This window comes from Dermacentor albipictus, chromosome 1 (genome assembly GCF_038994185.2).
Source record: "Dermacentor albipictus isolate Rhodes 1998 colony chromosome 1, USDA_Dalb.pri_finalv2, whole genome shotgun sequence".
NCBI lineage: Eukaryota > Metazoa > Arthropoda > Arachnida > Ixodida > Ixodidae > Dermacentor > Dermacentor albipictus.
The window spans coordinates 214105132-214130117 of record NC_091821.1 but is presented as its reverse complement, the minus strand read 5'-3'; the positions used below and the strand labels follow the sequence as shown (position 1 = coordinate 214130117).

The following is a 24986-nucleotide window of genomic DNA, read 5'->3' as shown; positions in this document are numbered from 1 at the left end:
GAATTACAATGAAGTTGTGCACCTAAGTGTCAGGCACCCCACTTTCGGAGATGTATTCTGCGCATTTATGAGCTGCACTGCGGGTTGCTGTGAAGTTTCGTGGGAACTTCTACTTTGACTACGTCATACGCACTGCCATCGTTAACATTTCTTTGTAATGAAGGTTCTAAATTTAAATGATGTACTAAGCAACAGCTGAGCATAATATCTCCAGTTTGATTGCCGACAGTGGTAGCCTAAATTCCAAGTGGCACAAGTACTAAAGTGATAATGTCCGTTTTTAAGGGGGACGGTGCGATGTCCACGGCATGCTTCAGAAGATGGCCCTTTGTGCGTCTGAACTCGAACAAGCAGGCATTCTCACCGGTCCAGCTAACAACAGCATCAGTGAAAAAATGGCGGGCTGCAGGTATGCCTCCCAACACGAATGGGCCACATTTCTGTACTGTCATAGTGTCACACACCCATGTGGCATTCTCTTCTTTTCAGAGCTTTCACAACGTACAAGACATGCCTGTCCGGCACAATCCCTGAGACGTGCAACAAAGAGCCGAGCCTAATGGAAAGCAAGGCTGTTCACCACTTTACAGTCGACATTCCCAACCAATACGCGCGCTACTGCGATTACAAAGGTACCTAAAGCTCGCACGTTTGAGTTGATGGGCGAGTTTGTTTCAACGCTTCTCTTTCTTTTTTTAGATGGCAACGTAGAAATTGCCAGACAGTTGTCACGATGCGACGAGGAGTCTTTGAGGATGCGGTATATTGAATGCAGTCAAATCATTTCTACGGAAGTGATACCGTACACTGATGAACCAAGTGATTCGCCGCTGCTCAACGATGCATGCAAGTATGTCATACTTACGAGAAAGGGAAACTTCCGGGGACTTACAACAGTGCGAAACCCTTTTCTCTGGACATCTCTGAACAGGGCGATGAGGAAGTACCAGAACTGCATTGCGAAGATTCCTACGCAAGATTGTTCAAACGGTCTTAAGATCCCATTTTCTGAAGAATCCCGGTACTATGTGTCAGTGCTCAAGAAAAAGTACGAGTGGGTTTGCAATGGCAATGGCGGTATGCATTTTTTTTATTTCAGTATATATTGCAAAAATGCATTGAAAACAGAATTATTTTGAGTTCTTTTTTTACAGATTACATGTGCAACCCAGAAATATTACTTCTCTATTTGTCCAAGTGCGAAGCAACGTTTATGAAATCGCACGTTAATGACTACGTCGACGTCGACGTACTTGGTGTCACAGACTGCAGGTAAGATGGGGCTTAACATGCATTGGCTTTGCACAGAATACACCGAGCACAACAGTTCTTCATATGCATATTGTATTATAGGGAAGTCCAAAACTACCAATGGTGCTTGAGAAATTCAATATTTGAGTCAGACTGCGAGTACTACCAAAACATACTGACATCGCCCGAAGTCCTCTACTTCACGGACAAACTTCTCAGACCGTATACCAAGAGCTGCCACGTGAACCTAGGTACTTCGTTCAAGTGAAGGTGCTTATCACGGAATTAACTAATACGTCATTCTCAAATTTCAGATTGCCAGATTGGTACATTGTACAGTCAGTTGTCGGAATGCACACCAATTATAAAAGTTAAGGTCCTGCCGTTCGTCCAGCGAGGCTGGGTTCAGAACCCCATCACTGCTTGCGGGTAAGAAAAAATATGCTCTTCACTGATCCTGCACAGGCCTGTGTTATCTGATATATGACCAACTGAACTTCTTGCAGCTAAGCTTCTTTGATGGCAGCATGGAAATTTGACCATGTTAGTCTTGCATCGTCAGGCCGGGAAACGACGACACACAGATAGACTGACACGCACAAAACACTTTGTGTGGGACGGTCTACCTTGTGTCATCGTTTTCACGCCTTTTACCTGAAGATTCTTTGGCGGAGTCGCCGTTATGACGTAGTGCTCGAATGTTAGTAGCAGGTAGCCATAAAATTGTGAAAATTGCACGGTTGCTTCTTTTATACGTACGTACCTACGTACTTACATGCGTCATGTGCATAGAAAGAGCATTCATAAAAGTGAAAGTTGTTTTTAGGTATATGCGACTGCGGACAAACCTATTAATACCAATTGTAGGCGTTTCTTCTCACGGAATCTTACCGATACCGTTAAGAGAAAAGTGTGCGGTCAGGATACTAACCTATTGGACTGAAACTTGTAGAATAAAGAAATTTGAGAAGAAGCTAAGTACACGCAATGAGTGATAGAACATAAAACATAGAACATAAAATGCTAGGCGTGACGTTAAGAAACTGGAAGATGGTGGTATGGGGACAGCAGACAGGTGTTGCTGACATTCTAGTCGAGATTCAAGATAAATAAGTGGAGTTGGGAATGCCATGTAATATGCGAAGTAAATAGCCGATAGTTTATTTGATTATCAGAATGGGTGCTACGGGAAAAGAAATGCAGTCGAAGACGGAGAAGACTAGCTAATGTGATGACATTAGGAAATTGTCAAGCTTAACGTGGAGCTCGGCTGATCCAAGACTTTGGTAATTGAAGATCAGTGGACAAAGCCTTCGTCCTGCAGTGGGCTTAAAGATAAGCTGATTATGATGAAAAGCGGTGAGGCGCTAATATACTCGGCTCTTGGATTACCATACTTGAGCATTATTTACATCTGAATAACCCCGGTTACATGTTGGTGTTTGTTTATTTGCCCAGAAGTGAAAATATCGTTACTGCAAAGCTGCTCGTTTTGCGCTCGCAGTGGCACCAGGGAATACCAGAAGTGCTTCAGGCAAGCGATGCAAAAAACAACCTGTGACAAGAATACGGCACTGTTCAAGCTGGCAGAAGTGCAGTACTACAGGAGCTTTCTCTTCAACGCTTACAATTGGACCTGCTTCGAACATGCGGCGCCAGTTGGTGAGTAATGAACTTTGTGCATAATTTAACAATGTCGAAAAACAGCTCCCATTTTTCAGCAAACAGTAGTGGTAGCACGGTGTTTTGTGAGGCGATCGGTATGCGAGTGAACTCTCAAGCTGAAATGAAGAAGCGTTCCCTTAGCGTATTTTGCATGTGGGTTTTGTTCTTTCAGGCTCATGCGACAAAAATCTAGTGCTGCGAGATTTGCAAAAGTGCGAAGGATCTATATTCCAAAATACGACATCTAAGAAGCCAATTTCTTGCAGGTTAGTGGATGCCTGCGTGAGTGGTAGTGCTGTCTCTGACTTCTGTCTTTTCATCTTGCAGCTCTCTCTCCATGGCTAACTTTCTGAACTGCGTGGATAAAACCAACATGAAGCTGGCCTGTAACGCAGACCCGGAGAAAGTCTCAGGCATTGCGAAACAAGCGCGAGAAATTCTGCTCGACTACCGCGCAGCTTGTGGCTTTGACGGTAAGCTAATTTCGCACAGTCATCACTCCAGTCGTCCTCATACCGCCCCCCCCCTCCCCTAACTTATTAGTTCCCACACAAAAAAAAAATTAGGTATGTATGACAGGTACTTGGCATAAAAATTAATAACGCTTATTGGCATGTTGATCTTATCGGAACGAGGTTAAAATTGAAGATAACTCATATCGTCTTCCTGATTAGCAGGAAAGTTTCCGTAAGAAGGAAGACTATCAGACGAGGAATGAAAATTTTGTTTTATCTCACTGGTTAGGGGGACGGCTAATGAAAGTGCTGATACGTGAAGTACATTATTTTGATACTTATTTAACCAGAACCGAACAAATGTTCAAATGTATTTATAATGCCACGCAAACATTCAGCAACTAAAATTTTAGTAATATTGCGCGTCAATCTTCTAATCTCTCAGCTCGGCAGTATTCGCCATGATCGGGCATCAATCCTCGCGATTCGGCATGAACACCCATTGTTGCAGTGATACCGTTTCTAGGAAGCTTCTTCTATGCCTCTTTGCGAGCCGCGATAATTTTTCCGCGATTCCATGATACTGAAGCAAGAAACATAAAATACACTACTGTCAAATTTAGCTAACACATAAAAGCACAGCTCCAGCAAGCCGCTCAAGTAAAGTCGTGGCTGGTTCACTGACGGCAATGGCCTGAAAGCACTCTCGTTCCTAAATATGGCAACGCGCCGAAAAAGCATTGTGAGCTGCAATCTGTGTTTACTGCAACATACTGTCGGTAAAGAAGACGTTTAGTACTGCTGTTCCCCGCGCCTGTATTTTTTTAAATGCCACTGATATAGTATTGTTTGAACTAAACATTGTATAAGACGCTTGAACTTTCTTTCTTATGCAGACACTGCGACCTCCCTCGGCAACAAATTTCTGTTGAACGAGTTTGAACGGTGTCAACTCATGTTAAAAAAGTCTGATCGCTTGCTTAAGTCGGCTCAGATTCGTGAAACAAAAGTACTTGATGCGTGCCGGTAAGTATTTTTCAGTTGAAAGGGCCTAAGAAAAGCTTCCGCCTGCTTTCTAAGGCTCGTTTATGTCGTAGCAGGCATTTTAATCGCCACTAAAATTTGTGGCATTTTACGGATTTTACTTGCTAACTCGCTGGCATCATTGTGGCGGCTTATGAGCCTGATACGATCTCTCAGCTAAGCCTGAAATATTAAAAGATTTCTGTCACAATACTGACCTCTTCTGCATGCTTTCGTTTACCTTTTCGTGAGGTCGCATAAGCATGAATGTGTTCCGTAGTGCCATATTTTCCTCCGACTACAGGTCAGAGCGTGTTGATATGACGGGGCAGAAACTTTTGGAAGTACTCACAATTTGTTTTCGAATTTTATTGAAGAGAAAGTAATCAACAAAGATTGCAGTTTCTTGTAACTTTTACGCCTTACGATTTCTCCAAAAATACATGCGACTCTGTGCGAAGCAACACGTTGTTGTATTCTTGTCAGTATATTTGCGCCAGAAAACTTCTTGAACGGATCGGCTTAGCGCGTGCCGTAGCAGTTAGTAAGAATAAAAAAATTATTCATTGGCAAAAAGTTCATGTTTATATCGATGCTTCACCTTTACCTACTAAAATTCGTTCCCTACAATTCAGAAGCTAACACTTTCCTCCAAGATCTAATAATTATGGAGATATATTTAATGATTTGATCTGACTTTAATTAATGACCTAATCACTTTAATCAGTCAGTTCCGTGGACATAGGCTGATTTTTATCCTGCATGCGATACGAAACATTTACCGTTAATGCAATAAAAGTGTCAGATGAAATGTCATCGTTCAGGTGTTGCACTTATGGAGGTACCACATGAATGAGTTTAACTGTAGTGGCTAATTGTTTTTCAGGTCTCTGCAGCTGTTTTCTCTGTGCACCGAATCGGCTGTTATACTCGGCAAGAACGTTGACAGCCCACATGCAGCGGAAGTCCGCAACGCATCGGAAGCAATGGCTAGTAGCTATGAGCTGAAATGTGAGTGCTCTATAACTGTACTGTTTAGACGAGCGGCTTTATATAGCCTCAACTAGCAGTAAGCACTTGTAATTTTTTTTGTCACGCATGTCTGCAGTTTTTTTAAGTGTGAATTTTCACACACAAAAGAAGAAAAAAAGAAATTTGTGTTTCTCTGCACGCAGGTGCGCCGAATGAGTGCAACCGGCACCAAGTTGTGGACGATTTGCTGCGTTGCTTTCACTCAAGCGCTGTTTTCTCCAACTGCAGGTGAGGAAAGAGTACGGTGGATAATAATATTTCAACTGACTTAGAATATTGTTGATGTACTATGACTGCAACGTGCTTAGATGTGAGAGAATACTGGCGTTAACGTTTTTATATCATATAGGTTCATGCGGGAAAACATGCTTATCTCCTACGTGATGTTAAACCCTTTATATAAAATTATTGTGACTGTACACATTCAGTGGTCAAACCTCTACGCGTGTCTTTTGGGACCGCAACGTTGAGAATAGGCCGAAATGTATGAAAACTACGTAAAATCTACTCCAAGGTCTTACATCATGCGCACATGTCTGATGTAGTGAAGAAACAAGCAGCTTCGGGCGCCACGCTTCATTTTTGTCGTCTCAGCGACATCTAACTTCAACGCCATTTCTCGTCCGTTGCAAATTTATGAACACTGCGCCAATAAAGGCAAGGCTAAAAGCATGTGGTTGTGGTGAAGCTGTAGTAAATCTGCGGGCGCACGCTGAGGAATTTCTTCGCACGCTAATTCGTGTGCATGGTAGGCCGCCGAAGGGGGGGGGGGGGGGGGGGGGGAGCAGTTATAAGAATTCGGAGGGATGCGCCTGAATGTTGATTGGGGTCTTTTGTCACCGCGCCTTTGACTACTGCGAGGAAGAACGAAAACATCGGAGCCTTCGCTAGCGGCATCTAGCTTAGGATATTTTTAGCTGCCGCTGTAACTCGACATGAGCAATGCCGCACTGCAAAAGCCGCTTATTAGACGTTTACAGCTACGCAATGACCTGAATAAAGCTTCGCATAACGCTGTGTTATCATTGCATCGTCGAAACTCTCGTTACCCCCGCAGTGCGACGCTGAAGACCAACGCCACCACTCTAGCCGAGCCGTGCATGACGGAGGTGTTCAGGGGCCACGCCTGCGCCAGAAAAGTCGATGTGGTCTACGTCGCGCGAGAAGTGTTGTTGGCCAAGGTGGAAGCGCACAAACGTGACTGTAACATGCTTAGATGTAAGAGAATACTGGCTTTACGTTTTCATTTCACAGAGATTCAGAGGAGAAAGTGTGCTTATCATCTGTGTGATGTTCTCACTCACAGCCCAGTACCGTCACTGCAGCCATACGGAGTTTTCGAACTTCCTGCAGAAATGCTACGAAACCTTTTTGAGAGAAGTTACCGGCAAGTCTATAGCCACGCCCAAGTTCTGCAGGTAAACGAAAACGTTGCTTTCCCTCCGTGTGGAAAGCAGCGGACTTTGACTGATGCGCATTGCTTTAGCGAATACTTTCGCCTCTCAGTATTTAGGCTCTCACACTTGCTGATCTTTGTCTCCATTCCCTCGTACTGTTGTTTCAGTGCACTGCAGTTCCGCCTACCTACCCGCGGCGGTGGCTTAGCGACTATGATGTTGCGCTGATAAGCACCAATTTTTATCGGGGGATCAAACCCCGGCCGCAGCCCGCACTTTGGTGGGCGCGAAATGGAAAAATGCTTGTGCCCCGTGCATTGAGGGCACGTTAAAGAACCCCAGGTGGTCCGAATTATTCAGGAGCCCCCCACTACGGTGTGCCTCATGCAAAATCAAATCGTGACCTTAGCACGTAAAACCGAACAATTCAATTCAGTTCCGCCTACCTGCTGGGTCTTTTTCTCTTAGCTTGTACAAAAATGTCGACTACTACTTCCTTTCAACGCGTCGAAAGATGTCACTCGGTTCGTAATCACTTATGGGACAAAAATCTGTAAAATGGGCGCTGGGAACTTACTTCATTCGTCGGCCAACAATTTCTAAGACACAACAAAATGCTGAGCAATCCATGCTATACGCGTACTATGCGTGGGTTTTACTTCAATCTTCAAGGTTCTCACATAATTATAGCGTGAGGGCCACTGCATCCTTTCGCCATATGAATAGGGTCCACTTTAGTTGTTCCGGCGGCGCTATATCATCCAAGTGACCGTTCAGCGAAAAAAAAAAGGAATGCGATCTTTTTCGATCAAATAAATTGCGGAAACAAAATATTAACTGTCGCCCTTCCTGGTCCAGCAATAGCCTCGCACTGTCGGCTTTCTTTTTTGAACTAGTAATAATGAGCACGCTGGTTCTATGGCACAGCTTTATAATACCGGCTATGAGCCATGAAATGAATTAATGGCTAGTGTGACACAAATATTTGTGGTGGCGGCTGAATTGCACGAACTTCTGTCCAGGGCAGTGTAATTGTCATAAAGCTCCCTATTTCCTGCAGCTGTCGACGTTCCACATGTTGCCCGCTATTTAGTGGCCAATTACTACGGGTGTTGGAACAATGAAATTTCTGAATCTAATCAATACGAATAGTGGATAACAACTACATTCGAACATCGAATCGAATGCCGAATTTTTCTCGTGGCTACAGAACAATTACACATAAAGGTTGTTTGAAGTCTATTTCAACAGGTAGAGAAGGGTAAATAAGGCTTCTATACATAATGTGATGCACGTAATGCTATTCAGAACTGGGCGCCCGGTCAATTGAGGAGCTTTTAAATTAGAAACAACTGAGATGTGTTTGTATCTGGCGCACTATCACAATGACAGCAATGAAACACAGGAACAGCCCGTGGCCAGATGGACATAGAATTCTGTGTTCGTTGAAGGAGCATAGCGTAATAGTGCATCGCCGAACATTGTGTTAAAGAGGTGCAAAGATGGGGAGATTGTCCAAGTGAAGAATAGTTTTGCCTAAATTGAAAAACCAAGTTCGTAAGCTGCGTAAAGGTGAGACGTCCTTATTGAATGACTGGAAACTAACCAGTCCATGCGTTCACTAGGCAACTTGTGCCTTTGCGCAGCGACCGCGGCTCCCCTGTAGCAGAGCCATACAGAACAGCCGTCACTACCATCTGCTTTTCTCCGTGTAGACTCTGAGGACTTCTATCCCCCTTTATATTATAACATCAAATAAATTCTACAACTTCGAATGCTGAATTCTGGACTCGAATACGAATCGAATAACAGAGAATATTCGATTCGTATTAGAAATTTCGAACATTCGCGCTGCCCTACCTTTGATTGCAATCGACATCTACACGTGGGGAATCGTGCGATGCAATAGTCGAAACTAACGTAGCTAAACAATGAAAGATAGGCCTTCATTGCTTTTCCGTTAGGATGATCGGACAACCTGGCCATTTCTATGCGTGCACCTTGGCGCACCTTTGTATGTAGCGAACACGGCAGAGTTCTCCAGGTCACGTGGCTTTCTGTATGCCCGCTCATTACAGAATGTACCACAAGTACGGAAGCTGCGTTGACGAAGCGAGTGCTGAGACATCCTGCTTCAATGCGACCACGATGCAAGCCCCGTACGAAGTCAGCCTGCGCAATTTCACCTCAAAGTACGCGGAGGTCTGCACGCAGTACATTCGCAGCACGGAACACAACGACTCCTCGTCTATCGGACATCACAAAAACATCCGAGCCAAACATGCCTCTTCGGACGGCGAGGCTTTCACTTCTAGCAAATCGTCGTGGACTGTGGTCGTCTTCTGCCTGGCCATGATTATGACCCCTTTTCTGTTGTCACCATTCTCATTCCGAAACTTCATGTGAAACTTGTGCTTAGTGTTTGTGTGTGTGTGCAGTAAAACATGTGTACAGTTTAAGCCTTCGTTATTTGCGTTGAATATGTCTGCCCAGTACAAGAAGCTGCAGCTACGTCTGACACGTGGTCACTCTCGAGCTTTATTTTTATTAAGTTAGCTTTATCTGTACAAAAAATGTAATTTAAGGCTCGAATTTATGTTCTCCAGCTTAAGATATTGCAGTTTAACCATTGTCAGAGCGCTGCATATGCTCCTTGGTGTGGTAACTGCATACGCAAGTGGGCGCCACGGGTTTCTCTTAATGCTGGATGCCTCTCAACTTAACTGTTAAATTACATTAAATGCAACTAAACGAATGTGCTTCTCATTTTTAATCGTCGAGGCCATATCGTACACTCATAAACGTGGGGAAATGGAAGTTTCATTGCTTCATACTCGAGCGTTATAGCAGCTGAGCGCCGGAGGAGATTGATTGATAATATTGATAGCAGATTGAGAAATAACGTTGGGCCACGCATTAACTGTTTTTCTTTTTCCTGTCAAATCATGCATAATCAGTGTGTACACATCATATCAGATGGGGAGGTATCGCGGTTTCCGTGACGTCGCGTGAAAGACAGGTGATTCATTCATTCATTCATTCATTGATCTCCAGTCATGTCCTGCTCTTAACACGTAATGTTTATGATCATTCAACATGATAAAAATGAGTTTCAAGGTACTTGTTTGAAATAACGTTGGGCCAAGCTTTCTTGAAACGTTTGAATGAAATGCTATGCAATGACACACATATTGCACGCAATTTTATTTAAACTATGCGCAAGGAACTGTTCACGTTCTTCTCGATCGCAGAAGTTTTGTGTCGTTTGGCTTAGCGGAAACACGCATCTAAACTGGGGCCCTATAACGTAAAACTATTCCAATATGTTTGTATTCCAATCTCCTGACGTCAAATTTGCGCAACCACTGACGCAAGCACCGGGCGGTCACCCGCAGGGTTGTCTGAACAGACCGATCAAACGCTCTCCTCGTTCATAGGAGGTAACTTTCGTTTGCTTGAAAAACGAATAACGTTGCCTAGACTGAGCGGCTTGTCGTATCTAATTGGTTGACAAGAGGCGAGGAGAACGCTCAAGTGGAGAGGGATTCACTGGGGCAGAGCCTGCGCACTGAAAATCGATAACCGGATGAAGACGGTGGTGCCGGCGTCTGCGATTGGTCGGCTTTCCCTTACTCAGCTTGTGGTGGCTGGTCGAAAATCAACGCGGCATGCAACGGAAGCTTAAGAATGAAGCTAAAACTCACCCTCAGCAAAGAACAATTGGCAGAATGAGATGGTAAACGTGATGAAAGGGCTCGAAAACTTTACACGGCCACGCAAGAAGATTTATTATACGCAAATACATCCATGCTCTCCGGTAGGTGCGAGTAGCCAGCGTCTCAGCGATCGGCGGCAGTTATCTTTTATTCCTTTCGGAACGGGGCAGCCTGCGGCTATTCCGAAGAAAATTCAGTTTTGTTCGGCATATTAATGCATCTTTATCGCGTACACGTCACCTTGACGCAGTGAGTTTGTGTGGTTTTGTGACGTCGCGTGACAGGCAGGTGAAGTGGGTGCAGCCCGAAAACTTTTTACCAATAGCCGAGTGCCAATGGCGAAAAAGGGTCGAATCAGAAATAACTGTTTTTCTTTTTCCTGTCAAATCATGCATAATCAGTGTGTACACATCATATCAGATGGGGAGGTATCGCGGTTTCCCTGACGTCGCGTGAAAGACAGGTGAAGTGGGCGCAGTGGAAAAAAGTTTTTGACCAATCGTGGAGGGCTGATAGCAGAATTGGAATAGAAAAGTTTGGAATAGTTTTACGTTATAGCGCCCCTGTTTCGTTTTCTACGACGCGTTTTGCAGCATAGCCAATACGCGTCTGTCGGTCAAGACACTCCTTGGCTTTGAAAATGTATTTCGTACCCCTGACACGGGTCCAAATGCCAAAGGCTCCCACTATACGGGTTTTTATCGTCTTCACTCAAAGCGCGCACATTTGTGTGCGCTACTTGCTTTTGCCGGTTCCGTCCAGTTGTGGCAGGAACAAACCACTGACATTAAGCAGCGGATAAATTGAACGCTTTGCTTACACAAAATTGCGCCATTTCGCTTTATAACTGCACGGAATATTGTAACACACGACTACATTACTGAACGCACTTCCACTTTTGAGGAGATGGATGTTCGACAAGCTGCGTTCCGTCAGCAATGGTGAAGGAATAGCTTTCCCTTTCTCGAGATGGTTGCATCCAATAACTTGTGCATGTTCTTTCAGTCGGTGACTGAATATTTTTTTTTTTATGCGAAGCATATTACTAGAGCTCAACCCAGCTCCTCAGGCGCGGCGGTGTCGCCTTCAATACCACGTGACACCGTGACGTCACGACAGAGGAGAAACGGGGCTCCAACTCGCGCCATCGCTCGCGGCATCGCCTTCAAGGCTGACCGCGTGACACCATGACGTCACGACAGAGGAGAAACGGGGCTCCAACTCGCGCCGTCGCTCCCGGCGTCGCGGCGGTATATAAGCAGCTGCGCTTGCCTCTGCTAGACACTCACAAGGTGAGATGCCTCCTGGAGACAGAGCTGCTCGTTGGAATGAGAAGCGAAGGGTGCTGCGTGCTGCAGAGACTGTTTCTAGGTGGCTTTGCTACGGCGCAGCGACTACGTGCCCCGCATCGGACGCGGTGGGCGTCGAGCAACGCAGCGTTCGGCGCGACAACGAAATGTGCGCCTGAGCAAGCGCCGCACGCCTGAGCCGACGCCGACGACACCGGCTTTTCTGCGACACGAGCTCCTTAACGCTGACGCGTTAAAATAAAGGCTAGTATGCTTCGCATCCTGGGCTTAATCTTAGCTAAGCCACAGCCAGTTCTTTTTTGTTAAGACTCGCCGTGGTGGCGTAGTTAGTTGAGTGTTGGGCTGCTAAGCACAAGGTTGCGGGATCAAATACCGGCCGTGGCGGCCGCATTTCGATGGGGACGAAATGCAAAAACGCCCGTGTTACGTGCATTGGGTGCGCGTTAACGAACCCCAGGTGGTCAAAATTATTCCGGACTCCCACACTACGGCGTGCCTCATAGTCATATCGTGGTTCTGGGCACGTAAAATCCCAGAGATAAATTTTTTTAACGCGATAGAGCTACAGTGCACATGAAATCAAGATGTAGTTATCTTGTTGCGAACATTCACCATAAAATGCAGAATTGATCTTTCTGCCACCTGCAATTTCTTTCAATCTAATTCGCAGCGCCTTTTAATGAAATTATGTAACTTTGGAACATTTATGGCCAGCCTTTCATAATTCCTAACTGGAAGGAGCTAACTGCTCAGCCTTATCCACGCGATCGTAGCTCACAGTCTCCGTTGTCGGCACATTTTACTCTGCGAGAAGCCGACAGAGTAGCCACGCCAAATCCTTGGCAGAAAAGTACGGAAAGATTACTAAAATTATTCACTTCAACGTGGATATTTGATACACAGAGGATAGTTCGCTACTGTTGTGAAGGGTAAAAACATTCTTGGCATGGTCAGACCACTTTTATTTCCGTCTATTTATTTTCGTAGGCTTATCGCAAAGTTTGTGCACTCTAAAATTGTGGGCCGATCCCGGAGGTAGAGCAGTCTAAAAATGTGGGCCTAACCTCGCTTATGGCGCTCTTCAATGAGGAAAAAAATCCTTTAAACCTTCCCAGAATTCATTTCTGTCTAAAAAAAGATGCTGTTATCATACCTGGATAGTCATCGTAGATGAGTTATGGCCGAATTTTTTTTTGTTCCATTCTGTAGAGAACAGAGAGTCACCAGAATGTCTGCATAGGGCCAGGTCAGATTGATATATAAGCCGATTCTTGCTCTTGTTCCCTAAGTAAATGGTGCCACCCCCTCTCGGGGATCGGTCATGAATCGGGCGGTGAAGGAACTGTTAGCATTTTTTTTTTAAATAAATTGGGGTGAAATGAAATAAGTATCTTGCAAATGGGATTGAAAGTGTCGGCTGTTACAGGTATGAATAATCATACCTCACGAGAGCTCCTTCGTCGTCTACTCGGTGAGAAACATACATACAAACAAACCCATGCCAAACACCCAGGTTAGCAGACAAAGAAGCTTTGATTAATGTAAAACATCACAGAAATGAAGGCACTGTACTCCTGCCAAAAGTGCTACGACATAGATAAATCGACAGCTCCAACCTGACTTCTAGATGCGCCTGATTCTTAGCCGATACCATACAGCGAAACTTGCCAAGGTTGAGGACTGGGCGTGTTGGCATAGCATATTAGAGGCTTGATTGCGCAACATTTGGACGACACACACAGAAGAGAAACACACACCACAAGCGCTCTGTGGTGTGTGTTTCTCTTCTGTGTGTGTCGTCCAAATGTTGCGCAATCAAGCCTCTAATATACCGTGAGGCTTATAGCGCGTTAAAAAGACAAGGACGAAAGTGAGACGTGACACACACAGCGTACAGCGGTTATGCTTTTTGATGTCGTTGCTACTATGCGGTTAATAGCTGTTCGTTGTCTATCACGAGCAAGCTGCTGAAAATTGCGCAGACCTCCCCTAATATGCAGATCTCGCATTCTTTTTTCTTTTTTTTCTTTTTTTTCTGTGTTCAAGCCTGCTTAACTAATGCTCGACGGCGCAACATGGCGCCTGGGTTAAGCCTGCACGCCAGCCAGCGCAATTTCCGGTTGCGTTTGCTGCGCAGTGTCCTCATCTAAAGTACATAACATACAGTGCACCTGGTCGCGCTGTGGCACGAATAATCGCGAGAATATCCAAGCTCAACATGAGTGCTTTATACAGTGAAGCTTTATATGGCTAGGGTGAGTGAGTGAGTGAAATAACTTTATTAGGTCCAGAGAAGACGCAGGGGAGACCCCGCGCCACCCTGCTAGTCCCACGTAGGGACCGCCAAGCCGAGCTTCCATGCATTTTTGTTCTCGGTGAAGTATCATCGATGGTTCATACCCCCATAAGCATTCATGCTCGCGTAAGCAAGGAAAAATGCAATGGCTCATAGTCCCGTAAGGCAGAGGCTACAAGCACTCAGCAAAGTGAAGTGAACAGTGCTGAAATTCTTTCTAATCACGCATACAACATACATAACAGCATGTCGAAAACTGTCATCATCAATGGCTCACACCCACGTGAGCAATGGCTCATACCCCCGTAAGCAAGCAAAAAATGCAATGACTCAAAGTCCCGTAAGGTTCATGGCTACACATTTTGCTTGAATTAGCTGAGATGACTACTGCTGTTGCCATTGTCGGTGAGTTCAGTGTTGATGTATCGGTACCGAAAAGGTAGCGGTTTACGTGTTCCGTGTTGCAGACATATCCCTTGCGATGCCACACCGCTCCAGCCGTCCGACCACCCAGCGGCGCACGTGCATCTATTTGACATTATCAAAGAATGTGGTTGCAGTTGCGAGTGAAATAATGACCACCAATCAAGACAACAAATGAGTGGGCGTACCTTTCGCCATGATGACCACCCATCAAGACAATAAACGAGTTCGTACATTTGTTCAAAATTATGTGTCAAATACGTGTCGTTTGCTAAACAACTTCGCTGGTCAATCACTTTCACAGAGTAGAATGGCTCGTGATTTTTCGCCATGTTTCGCTTTCTCAAATATGAATACATAATTTTTTTTGCGTGGCCATGATGATCGAATTATGTAAGGATGGTTATCGTCAATGCAGCTAAAACATTTGTATACTCATTTTTGCGATCGTTTCAGTTTGGTGAAATTGGAGCGTGGGTGCCCACATTCAGCGTGTGCTTGAACTTGAGAAGACAGTACGTCATTCATCAAGCGGAGTGCCGTTCAGGAAGAAAGAAAAAAAAAGCACAGCGATACTCGTAACCATCGTCGCAGTCTCAGATCAGCACCAGGGCTATTGGAGACGTCTTAGAGGAACGCCCGATTAATTTTGTCCACCTGCAGTTTACACGCGCGAAAATGCGCACACCTCGGTACACGCACGTTTCTCATTCCGCCGCCATCGAAGTGCGGACACCGGAGCAGGAATCAAATTTGACAGCACCGTGCTCTGATGCACAATGTTGTGAACATTGGTACACCACGGCGCCTCTCGTAGCACTCGCAAGTCACATTTACACTCTAAGGCACCTTGTCTGGACACCCTCAGCAGCTTCGCTTCCCGTCTTGTATAAGAATAATTGCGATAATTGCGAGCCATTTGCGATAAGAAACTCTGGCACACTGCAAGCGCTTTATTTATAACGAATACGACAATAAATATACGCCGCAGCACACACACAAGCACGATGGTGGGAAGTAAACGATGATGATGGAGACCACACATGTCCATGAAGTTGAGGCCGGGCCAACGTGCATTTTGCTAGTCGCCGCTGCGCCGCTTATGACTGTGCCGTCACGGCCATTTGAAAGGACATGTCGTTGAATATATTCAGCTGTTCCTCCTGTAAAATTTCAATCAGAAAAAGAAAGAAAGCGCATGCAATTAGCATTCGCCATATCGATAACTGCAACAGACAAGGACGCACTGCACGCAGTCACATGCGCGGGCACCGCGACGCAATCCTTCGAAACGAAGCCTTAAGTAGTCGAGCAAACAATTTTCGTTTTTTAAGTCTCAATAAGATTCTAAAAACTCAGTAAAAAAAAAACAACAAGCCATGACTACGCGCACATCACTGCCTGCTGTTGTCTAAACGGCCGTCAGAAAGCCATGCCTTTAGAGCGAAGGTACGCCAGATACTATATAGAGATTTCAGACGAACCGAGGCCCAGTTCCATGCGCTCTCAACATTACGAAACAGCCCGCGTAGCCGTCGTTAAGTCGTGCGCACGGAAAGCGAATTTCGTATTACAACGGCTGATCGTGGCAGATGCCTTTGGTCACATGAAGCACGGCAACACCTCACTTTGTGCCGCGCGTGATGTAATGCTGCCAGAATGGCAGCCTGATATGAGGTTCGTACTAATAAGTAGTCCCAACGCACACGGTATCGGCTACTTTTCGAGGCATTTTCCTCTTGGCGCTCAGGCTTTCCAAACGTTCTAAGACACGGTCCATAACTGGCTAAGTTTCCTCCTCTTTTATTCTTTATTCTTTTTATTGCAATTCTTTATTGCGAAGCCATTACGTGTCGTCTTAGCATAGTGGCGATCACAGAGTTATCGAGCCATTACATCACCGACTCCACGCGAACGCGACTGGAAGGTAAGAGCAGCCGATAAGCGCTATCGTTGCAAATTGCTACAGAATTATAACAGCGTTGCGCGACATTCATTGCTGGAAAAGAAATAAAAGAAACCGTATAAAGGTAATTTTACTTTTCGCTAAGCTATCGTTTGATGTACAGCGTGTACTCGACGTGGTTACTTAGTGGCTACAATGTTGGGCTGCTAAGCACGAGGTCGCGGGATTTCACCGTCTACCTTCCCCCTAGACGTCGGCCGGAATTAGTTGGCTTCCGGCGGCGGCCTGGGCTTGTTTCTCTTGAAATGGCCAGAAGTGGCTGTGAGCCAACACTCTGTAAATGGAACGACTACCCGCCCACATGAATAGAGACGTTTGGTAACAGCATTCATACGACTGCGTCGAACGACAAACAGTGACAGACGCAAAATAATAACGCCGGAGAGCGGCGCATACACGGTTGACAGCCAGGAACCTTGAATGTAATTATACATTGCTTTGGGTTGTTCTGGCAAAAGCTTTCAACAGAGCGAGCTCCGTACTTATGAGGACAGTCTCCATGAAAATCTCCCGCCTGGTTTTCGACAATCCTTTGAAGGAAATACCTTGCCATAACATCACTTTACTGTCGAAATTATGGAACGGAAGCATTTAAAAAGGCCTGGTGGATACAAAACATCGAGTGGGCCACCCGCCGCTGGCTTAGTGACTATGGTGCTGTGCTGCTAAGCACGAGGTCGCGGGGTCAAATACCGGCCGCGGCGGCCGCATTTCAATCAGGGCGAAATGCAAAAACGCCCCCGTCACGTGCATTGGAGGCACGTTAAAGATCCCTTGGTGGGAAAAATTAATCAGGAGTCCCCCACTACGGCGTGTCTCAGTCAAATCGTGGTTTTGGCATGCAAAACCCCAGAATTAATTCATTCACATCGCGTTGGACACTTTCCGCTTACGAGGCAGGACGGCAGTGTAAGCTTTTGTAAGCAACGGAAGGCCACAGGAAAGTCGTTCCCTGTCGCTACAAACGTTAGTTTTAAACAGCACGGTATAAATTATAGATTGCATTCAGTTGTAGCGCCAACGTTTAGAAAGCGTGCCGCTTTCCTCTCGCTTTGATTGCGCAAAACCGCAGCCAGAGGCCTGAGCACAGTAGTTATACCAAATAAGCACGCAGCTGTATCGCTGTTACGTTGCCCTGCGCGACCTTATTACAGCATTTACTATCATGCACCAATCTCTCTGCTTTATGGTTTTATCTCCTGCTCTTTAGTGCAAGCAACCTTCCGCACAGGAGTCACAGGCAAACCTGCCCGTTCCGTGCTCGTGCCGGATGTCATACATCCCTGCAGCTACGCGCAAATTCTGAGCTGCGATTTTGATCCTCTTTTCCCTATTCGTGCATGTGCACTTCTGCGCCACTCTGCACGACATTGCACCGACATACTTGCAACATCTGTGCTGTCAAGGCCGCTAGAAATGGTTACCGATTAGAATTCATTTCCAGCTAACATATTACTTCAGTCTCGATATCTCATAACCTGTTGACGAGTGGCAGTGTCAAAACATACATTTTTGTGGGCGCGTCTTTCTAACTTTCTTGCAACAAAAAAAAATCGCTTAAGCACAAAAATCAATAGCTGTGGTGCATTTTTCCAACTCCTAGAATAAGACATGTGTTCCATTAGTATGATCCTTGACTGTACAAATTTCACTGTAACATTTCGTGAAGCTGCTCATACGTCTGCCAGTGAGCATATCAATGCTGAATGACGCAAATCATAACTACTCTCGAAATTTAGACAAACGGTCATTCCCTTTCATACTCGCTGGACACGGAGTTTACGCGCAAGTCTCACAAAGAGATTCGTAAATAAAAGCGGATAGATTGGGTCCATGGGCTTAACGTCCCGAAGCAACACATACGGACTATAGTCGATGAGAGATACAGTAGCGTAGGGCTCCAGATGTTTCTGACCACCTGTGGTTCTTCAACAAGTAAAACACAAGCGCAAGTGTGAAAACTTGGGGGAGTTGGAAACGGTTCATTTCGATGGTGTTTGCAGTGTCCATAGGCTTACGGAAATAAGGGGCAGGCAGAGTGGAAGCACGCTGACTTCCAGCTGAAATGAGCCTTCTCTGCTTGTTCCTTATTTTCTTACAAATTTGTGGGCACTGTGAACACTACCGAAATTAATAGTACACGGATACTGGAGCGCTTCACGTACTCATTGCCGGGAATCGAACCTGCCACCTCATTGCCAGCAACCGAACGCCACAGCGACTGAGTTATGGCTGATTAATGACAATGGCTGATTAATAGAAGGAGCGGCCAGTATACCTCGGCTAGGATGCCGATGCAGTACTGCTGCAGCATGCTGACCGCTTCTCGGGTGTGGCCGGTGCCCATGAATGCGAAGGTGGCGTCCCTGCCTGCATGCTCCCACAGGATCTCCTGGCCACCTGGATGCTGCGAAAATCACGACTTTTTACGTTAGGTTGCCAAGGTACCATAGTGAGCCGTGAGAGCTTGATTACATACTCGAGAGCTCAGCTGCACCTGCATGCTAAAAAGCATGAGCGCTCTTATAAAAGTATCGCTGTTCTCATTTTAGTAAAATTTAGCGCACAGTTTTATCAATTTGGTCCACTAACTAGCACAAGGAGGAAGGAAAGCATAGGAGGAGCCTCTTTTACGTCGTTAACAAGTTTCTTTTCGTCTATGGAGTCAGTGCCCTCATTTTTAACTTCTGCTATGTCGACTATAAAAGTCTTTAAGAACAACCAAAATCGACTAGTTTCGCTCATATCCAGTAATGTATGGGGCGCTCTTAATTTGTAGGCAAATTTCATTTTAAGGACAATACTCGGAGCGTAGTGCTATGTGTAATACATGAACGCTTGTTTTTCTTGTTTGTTTTTGTCGTTCGAAAACACCGACTACTCAAATTCCATACATATCGTGCTTTTTTTTTACTACTGTATTTCTTCCGATATGTCACGCGACTAATGAGATTTGTTAGCCTGAACAGCTTACGAGTAAAAAGTGTCTAGTTTGCTGATCCGTACTCGTATGAATAACGCCAGAAACGACCGTACTGCGCAAAGCCGGACGCGCGCTTCGGAATTGCGGAGCACCACTAGCAGTCTGTGAGGCTGTTCGAGTGACCTTGAGTGCAGACAACGCAACCTTCTTGAAGCCAAGCGCCGCCTGCTTCTCTTATTGCTACTGCCGCAGAAAAAGAGATATTGCCATCAGATATAGCAAGCGAGAGCGCCAAGGCCATTTGTGGCGCGTTGAAACCGCTCCTATACAAATGCTCTTTTTCTTGAGGTTATGTGCGCCTTACGTTTTCTAAGAGCCGCTATATTATTCTGCAAAGGCGCTTGAACGATCTACAGATTCGCTTTCATTTCCATTGCACTCTCGAATAGCCGTGCAGTTCACAATGTATGAATAACCGCGCTGCGCGTACGCAGAAATGTGACGTAAGTAAAGCGCACGAACTCAAAGCTAGTCGGGTAATAGCACTCGTTCCGCTTCTCTACTTATTCTATGTCTCCTTTTTACCAGCCTATATCACATCAATGGCATCAACGTAAAGCGAACTGAGCATAGCCAAGACACTTGAAACAAAACAGGTCGCTCATATCACAAATTCCCTTTTGAAGACATTTTTTGAAGGCACCGCCTTCTTTGGAGACTTCAGGTCGACTTGGGGCTCATGAGATCTGGATATCTCACCACTTTCGTCTCGTAAATTATACAAAATGAGGTCTTCTAGTGCACGTAGGACAACAAAATAAAGGCTCCAAAATGAAGCTTGGAACGCAAAAGACACAGAGAGTTAGCGTAGAGATATGTAAGGAGCAGTAATAATGACTAATTAGAGAAAAAGGGACAACATGAAACTCAGATGCGCTCGTTCAAACTGCGTGCGCCTAAAACCGGAACCGGAAGTGCGGCTTTACTCAACTGAAAATCTGGACTGATCCCTAGGATAGTGCACTCTAACAATGCGGACCAATCCCGAAGGTAGTGCTGCCTAAAAAAAAAGTAAAATGTACAGGGTAAGTAAAGGGCTCTGGGTAAGGTGGTACTAACGCATGGTAAGTTAAGGCGACTCAACAGTGGTTTACATTGAAGAAAGAAAGGCAGGGTCTTGTGGAGGAGGTTCTCTTTCCTGCCGAATAACAAACATGGAAAAACACGGAACAACAAACTGCATGGTACACTAATGCACCCCGGAAGACCTTGTCTATCTTCGATGGCAACCAGTGTTAACTCGCAGTTTTCCTTAAACAACTACAACGCGATAACAAGAACGATGACTTGCAACAAACGTATCTCGGCAGCAACTCGGATAAAGCAGTGCACACGAACTAGGAAATAACTACGGATAACTCTTGGCAGGGGAACAGCTGGAACGATATTCCAAGTGTTTGTAGCGACAGGCAAGCGATACAAACAGTAATGATTGCGCCATACGTCATGAACTCCGGTGGTACCATTACATGCCTGAGCTCTACGACAAGTCTCATTGCACCAATTGCAATACATCCCTTAACGTACATCATTTACTCTGGCCGTGCTCGCAAGCTCACGTAAACTACGACCAGGACAAGCGCAAGTTTGAAGAGGCAATCCGGAGTGAAGAACTCGCTCTCCAACTCTGGGCCGTCCAGCAGGTCCACGACGCCGCCAGGAAACTCAACCTCCCGGTTCCGTCGTGGGAGACGCCCACTCCATGAGAGCCCAAAGCTCTCGTGGCCTGCAGGACCTGAATAAAGTTGATTTCCTTCCTTCCTACCGACTTTGGCGTGAACTGCTCTGTAGGGATAACCTCCAGCTTTGTAACCGAGAACAGACATTCTTAAAAAAAAAATTCTGCGATTTTCCTTGCCAAAACAAGGATATGATTATGAGGCACGTTGTAGTGGGGAACTCCGGATTAATTTTGACCACCTGAGGTTCTTTAAAGTGCACTCAATGCACGGTACAAGGGCGCTCTTGCATGCCGCCCCCATCGAAACGCGGCCATCGGGCCCAGAATTTGATCACGCGCCCTCGGGCTTAACAGCGCAACGTCAAAGCCGCCAGGGTGGGCATAGACGTTTCTTCCGAACCCTAATATCGTCAGCGCTGAGGTTCAGTGCATCGTTCCTACATAGAAGGTCAGTGTGGCGAGCTTACAGGTTTGGTATCAAGTGCAAAAAGGTATCGCAATCCAGTAGCACAAGTTGTAAAACGTGCGAAAGTCACAAAATTTCAATGCTATAGCTCTCTCTTCCTTCCCCAGTGGACCACCACTATCCACTCAACATCCAGGTACAATCCATTTGTCCACGTCTCGTCATAAAATCTAGAGGACGTCCTTCTAACATACCGGGTGTTTCAGCGAACACATTAAAAAAATAAAAATTGCCTGTGGCAGATATTACTTGCAGGCGGACATTACTTGCACAAGAAACTGAAATGCACAATTGACTATATAATTAACAAAACTGAACTGATTAAGTTTTAAGCTAATTACCTTATGGCACATATTACAATTTTCAAATCCTAGTAAAAGTTTCATTTGGGCGAATTGGTTCATTGCTATTCAAAAGCCATTCAATTGCCCCCGTCCTAGTCGCGCTGCGCCTTTTGAATACAAATTCAAGCTGGGCAGTTCACAGGGCGTATATACTTGGAACGAATTCTCAGGATGACATCATTTTCGAAATATTGATTCCCCACCTTTGCGGAGAAATGCATTGGCATTCTCGTTAATTTTGTGCTTCAAAGCATAAAACGACGTTTTAAGAAAGTAAGTGAATTGACAGAGCACTTGTTCCGCAAGTTTCACGACGCATGTCATGTAAATGGTGTCATCTCCACAATTCATTTCAACTGGATATGCCTTGCAGCCTCAACCGCTAGTATTTGTAAATTGCAAGATGTGCCATAAGGCACTTAGTTAATAACTTAATTAGGAAAATTTTGTTAATTAGTCGATGATGCATTTCAATTTTTCGTGCAAGTAACGTCCGCATCTTCGATTAGACCAGCTCATGGACTAGAATTGTGCTATCTGCTACAGGCAATAATTTTCTTAAAGTGTTCTTTGAATAGTTGCTAGGTCTTTTTTAGAGCGCAGCTCTTAGGCGCCCATTCTTGCGGCGAGCGTCAACGTCGCACCTCGTAACCGAGCGAACGAGCACAGCGAAAGATGAGAGCGAACGCGGAGCGCAGCGGGCGATGAAAGACGGCGAGAGCGAAGAAAGCGCGAGGAGAAAAGCGGAGGAGGAGGGTACGTCGAAAATGAGAAGCAAAGCGTAGTGCCCCGCAAGACAGACCGTGTAAGTAAGTCAGGGGTCCTGATCCCTTGTAACCCAGGGCAGGCGTTTGTCAACGCCACAGGAGATGTTGAAAGCACGAAAGGAAAGAAAGTAAGGCGTAGAAAGTACGAAGAGAAAAAAACGCACAACACAGTTTCGTCACAGTCACAGTCTGTGAGGCCGTCTGGTTGGTACGGTTCGCTGTACTCCAGGCTTCAGTCGCCTTGGATTTCACCAAGGCGACGATGGCTACGAGATGGCGCCGGAGCAGCGCGTGTCGTTAGGGTGCATCGATGCGCTCGCTCGCCTCCGCTCCCGTTCGCGGTGACAAGCACATCGAGGCACTCTACGCGTCTGTATACCAAGGCGCTACATGAGCGGAGGTCTGTCTGCAGCGGCTGCTGGGAATCGCGCCCACGCTTCAGCCACGCACTGCCTCTCGCAATTTTCCGACTAGCGAGGCAGTCGCACCACACCTCGCTCCGCTTGGAACGTGCTGCACGCGACCAGTTGGAAGTCAGCGCTAGTCTTCGTTTCTCGCCATCCTTTGCCTACGTTCGCGCTGTCCATATCGTGGCTCTGTTGAAAGGAGAGAGTTTGAGAAAAATCTGACTTCGCGCTCCGCTTGCGAGCTCCACGCGTTGCGCACGACTGCAAAATTCGGCTGAGATGTTCACAGCAGCGTATGCTACCAGCGCACTGTGTTTTTTCCCCAAGCCCGAGGGGTGGTTCAGGACACCTTTAATAACATATCCGTGGTGGTACTTGCAAGTATAGCTCGGTAGTGTGAACTGGGAAATATCCACTAGAAGTTCTATAGACATCTGCATGCCTAAAGTGAGAATCTATTAGAGGTCACATAGGTCAATCTGCAATATCCTTACGATGTTACAGCAACGTGATTTAGAAGGGACTTTTCCATGGTATGTATCTATAATGTTGTTTGTACAAAAGTAGATATATATATATAGAATGTATGAAATGTCTAAAACATCGAGTTATGTGGACATCCATGGAACATAAATGGTTATCTGGGTCGATGCTGCGTAAGATGAAGTTTCGATCTTTACAGTACGCTTTGCTCCACAGCTTCTCCGTGTACAAATAGTCGGCATGCTGGCTTGGGCGAGGCAGGTGTACGCTCGGTGACATTCCCTAGGAGTTATTTCGTGCTCGCGCGCTCTATTTAGCATGAAGTGGCGTCTTCTGAGTGGGAAACGGTTCTGTGAGATGTACTAAAGTGGTTTAAGTCGGCATGACCGAAGTTTATGCTGCCATTTAGGGGGCCGGAGCATCCAGCGCGATGTGTGCGCGCGCGTTTGAGAGTACAATCTGTCTCGGAGATCAGTTTCGTATTTCTGAAAATACTTTACACTTCAGTAACCTTACTGCAGCATTCTCATTGTAATTCTAAGCTGTGATTTAGCAGCATTGTGTAGTTAGTAAAGATATGAAGATCCTAACAGCGTGAATGTGTACCGTTCTGCTGGTGGATAAGCGGTGTCGTTTACTCTGACAAGCGTTCAAATTGTTATTTGTAGATACACTGTGCGGATACTCCATTTGCTGGACGAGATTTCCACTCACGAATAAAATAGTATTGGTTAGTAATAACAACACACTGTACAGTCTCACTTGTCGAGCGGTAAAGCGACCGGGTGCGGACTGCGCGAGCGTCTGAAGCAGTGGTAGACGCTTTGTTGTAGATCTGTTTGTTCTATATAGCGCATGGTCCGAGCATGCGGCATCACCATGCTAGGCCTTAGTGCGGTGTTAGCCAGGGCCTTTTTTTTCTTTTTTTAGGCAATAATGATCAGTGTTAGCCAGTGATGCTAACTATTTTTTTTCGCTGTCGTTCGTCCCATCATCTACAACGCACGCACCCGTTTTACGGAAACAGCAGTGGCCGCTGTACTGAACAGCGCCATCGGTTTCATGCAGGAAGCTAACGTAGACAGCACAGTGATTTCATGTCTATAATAGACTTGAAATGCGTGAGAACGATGCCCGTGGCTGATGCAAATATTTTATAGCGATTAGTGCTTGGATGTTTCGGGGTTGCTTTACAGTTCGCCGTACTCGAGCATTCATGTTTTAGTTCTTGCGCCAACCGATCAGTTAGTGAGATTTTCGAATTCACGCTGGCAATTCCCAAACTCCGCTGCTACTCGGTGAGTAAAAACTGATACAGCCA

General features: G+C 45.7%; 2 protein-coding genes across 8 annotated transcripts in view; one reads left to right on the top strand and one right to left on the bottom strand.

Moving 5' to 3' along the window:
* LOC135900120 (uncharacterized) overlaps positions 1–9292 on the top strand; it is a 172385-nt gene extending 163093 nt beyond the window's left edge. For both annotated transcript variants that reach the window (XM_070530841.1, XM_070530840.1), the window contains exons 188-203: positions 286–409; positions 490–632; positions 700–850; positions 932–1077; positions 1155–1272; positions 1354–1502; positions 1566–1680; positions 2756–2913; positions 3089–3182; positions 3244–3389; positions 4268–4397; positions 5281–5405; positions 5570–5654; positions 6484–6644; positions 6733–6844; positions 8902–9292. In XM_070530841.1, coding sequence (XP_070386942.1) covers positions 286–409; positions 490–632; positions 700–850; positions 932–1077; positions 1155–1272; positions 1354–1502; positions 1566–1680; positions 2756–2913; positions 3089–3182; positions 3244–3389; positions 4268–4397; positions 5281–5405; positions 5570–5654; positions 6484–6644; positions 6733–6844; positions 8902–9229 — 2285 coding nt within the window. In that variant the 3' untranslated portion in view covers positions 9230–9292. The remainder of the gene's footprint in view (positions 1–285; positions 410–489; positions 633–699; positions 851–931; positions 1078–1154; positions 1273–1353; positions 1503–1565; positions 1681–2755; positions 2914–3088; positions 3183–3243; positions 3390–4267; positions 4398–5280; positions 5406–5569; positions 5655–6483; positions 6645–6732; positions 6845–8901) is intronic.
* Positions 9293–15501: 6209 nt separating this feature from the next.
* LOC135900082 (cytochrome b5-like) overlaps positions 15502–24986 on the bottom strand; it is an 84269-nt gene continuing 74784 nt past the window's right edge. For all 6 annotated transcript variants that reach the window (XM_065429534.2, XM_065429537.2, XM_065429536.2 and 3 more), the window contains exons 3-4: positions 18813–18941; positions 15502–15731 (exon numbers count right to left, since the gene is read on the bottom strand). In XM_065429534.2, coding sequence (XP_065285606.1) covers positions 15669–15731; positions 18813–18941 — 192 coding nt within the window. In that variant the 3' untranslated portion in view covers positions 15502–15668. The remainder of the gene's footprint in view (positions 15732–18812; positions 18942–24986) is intronic.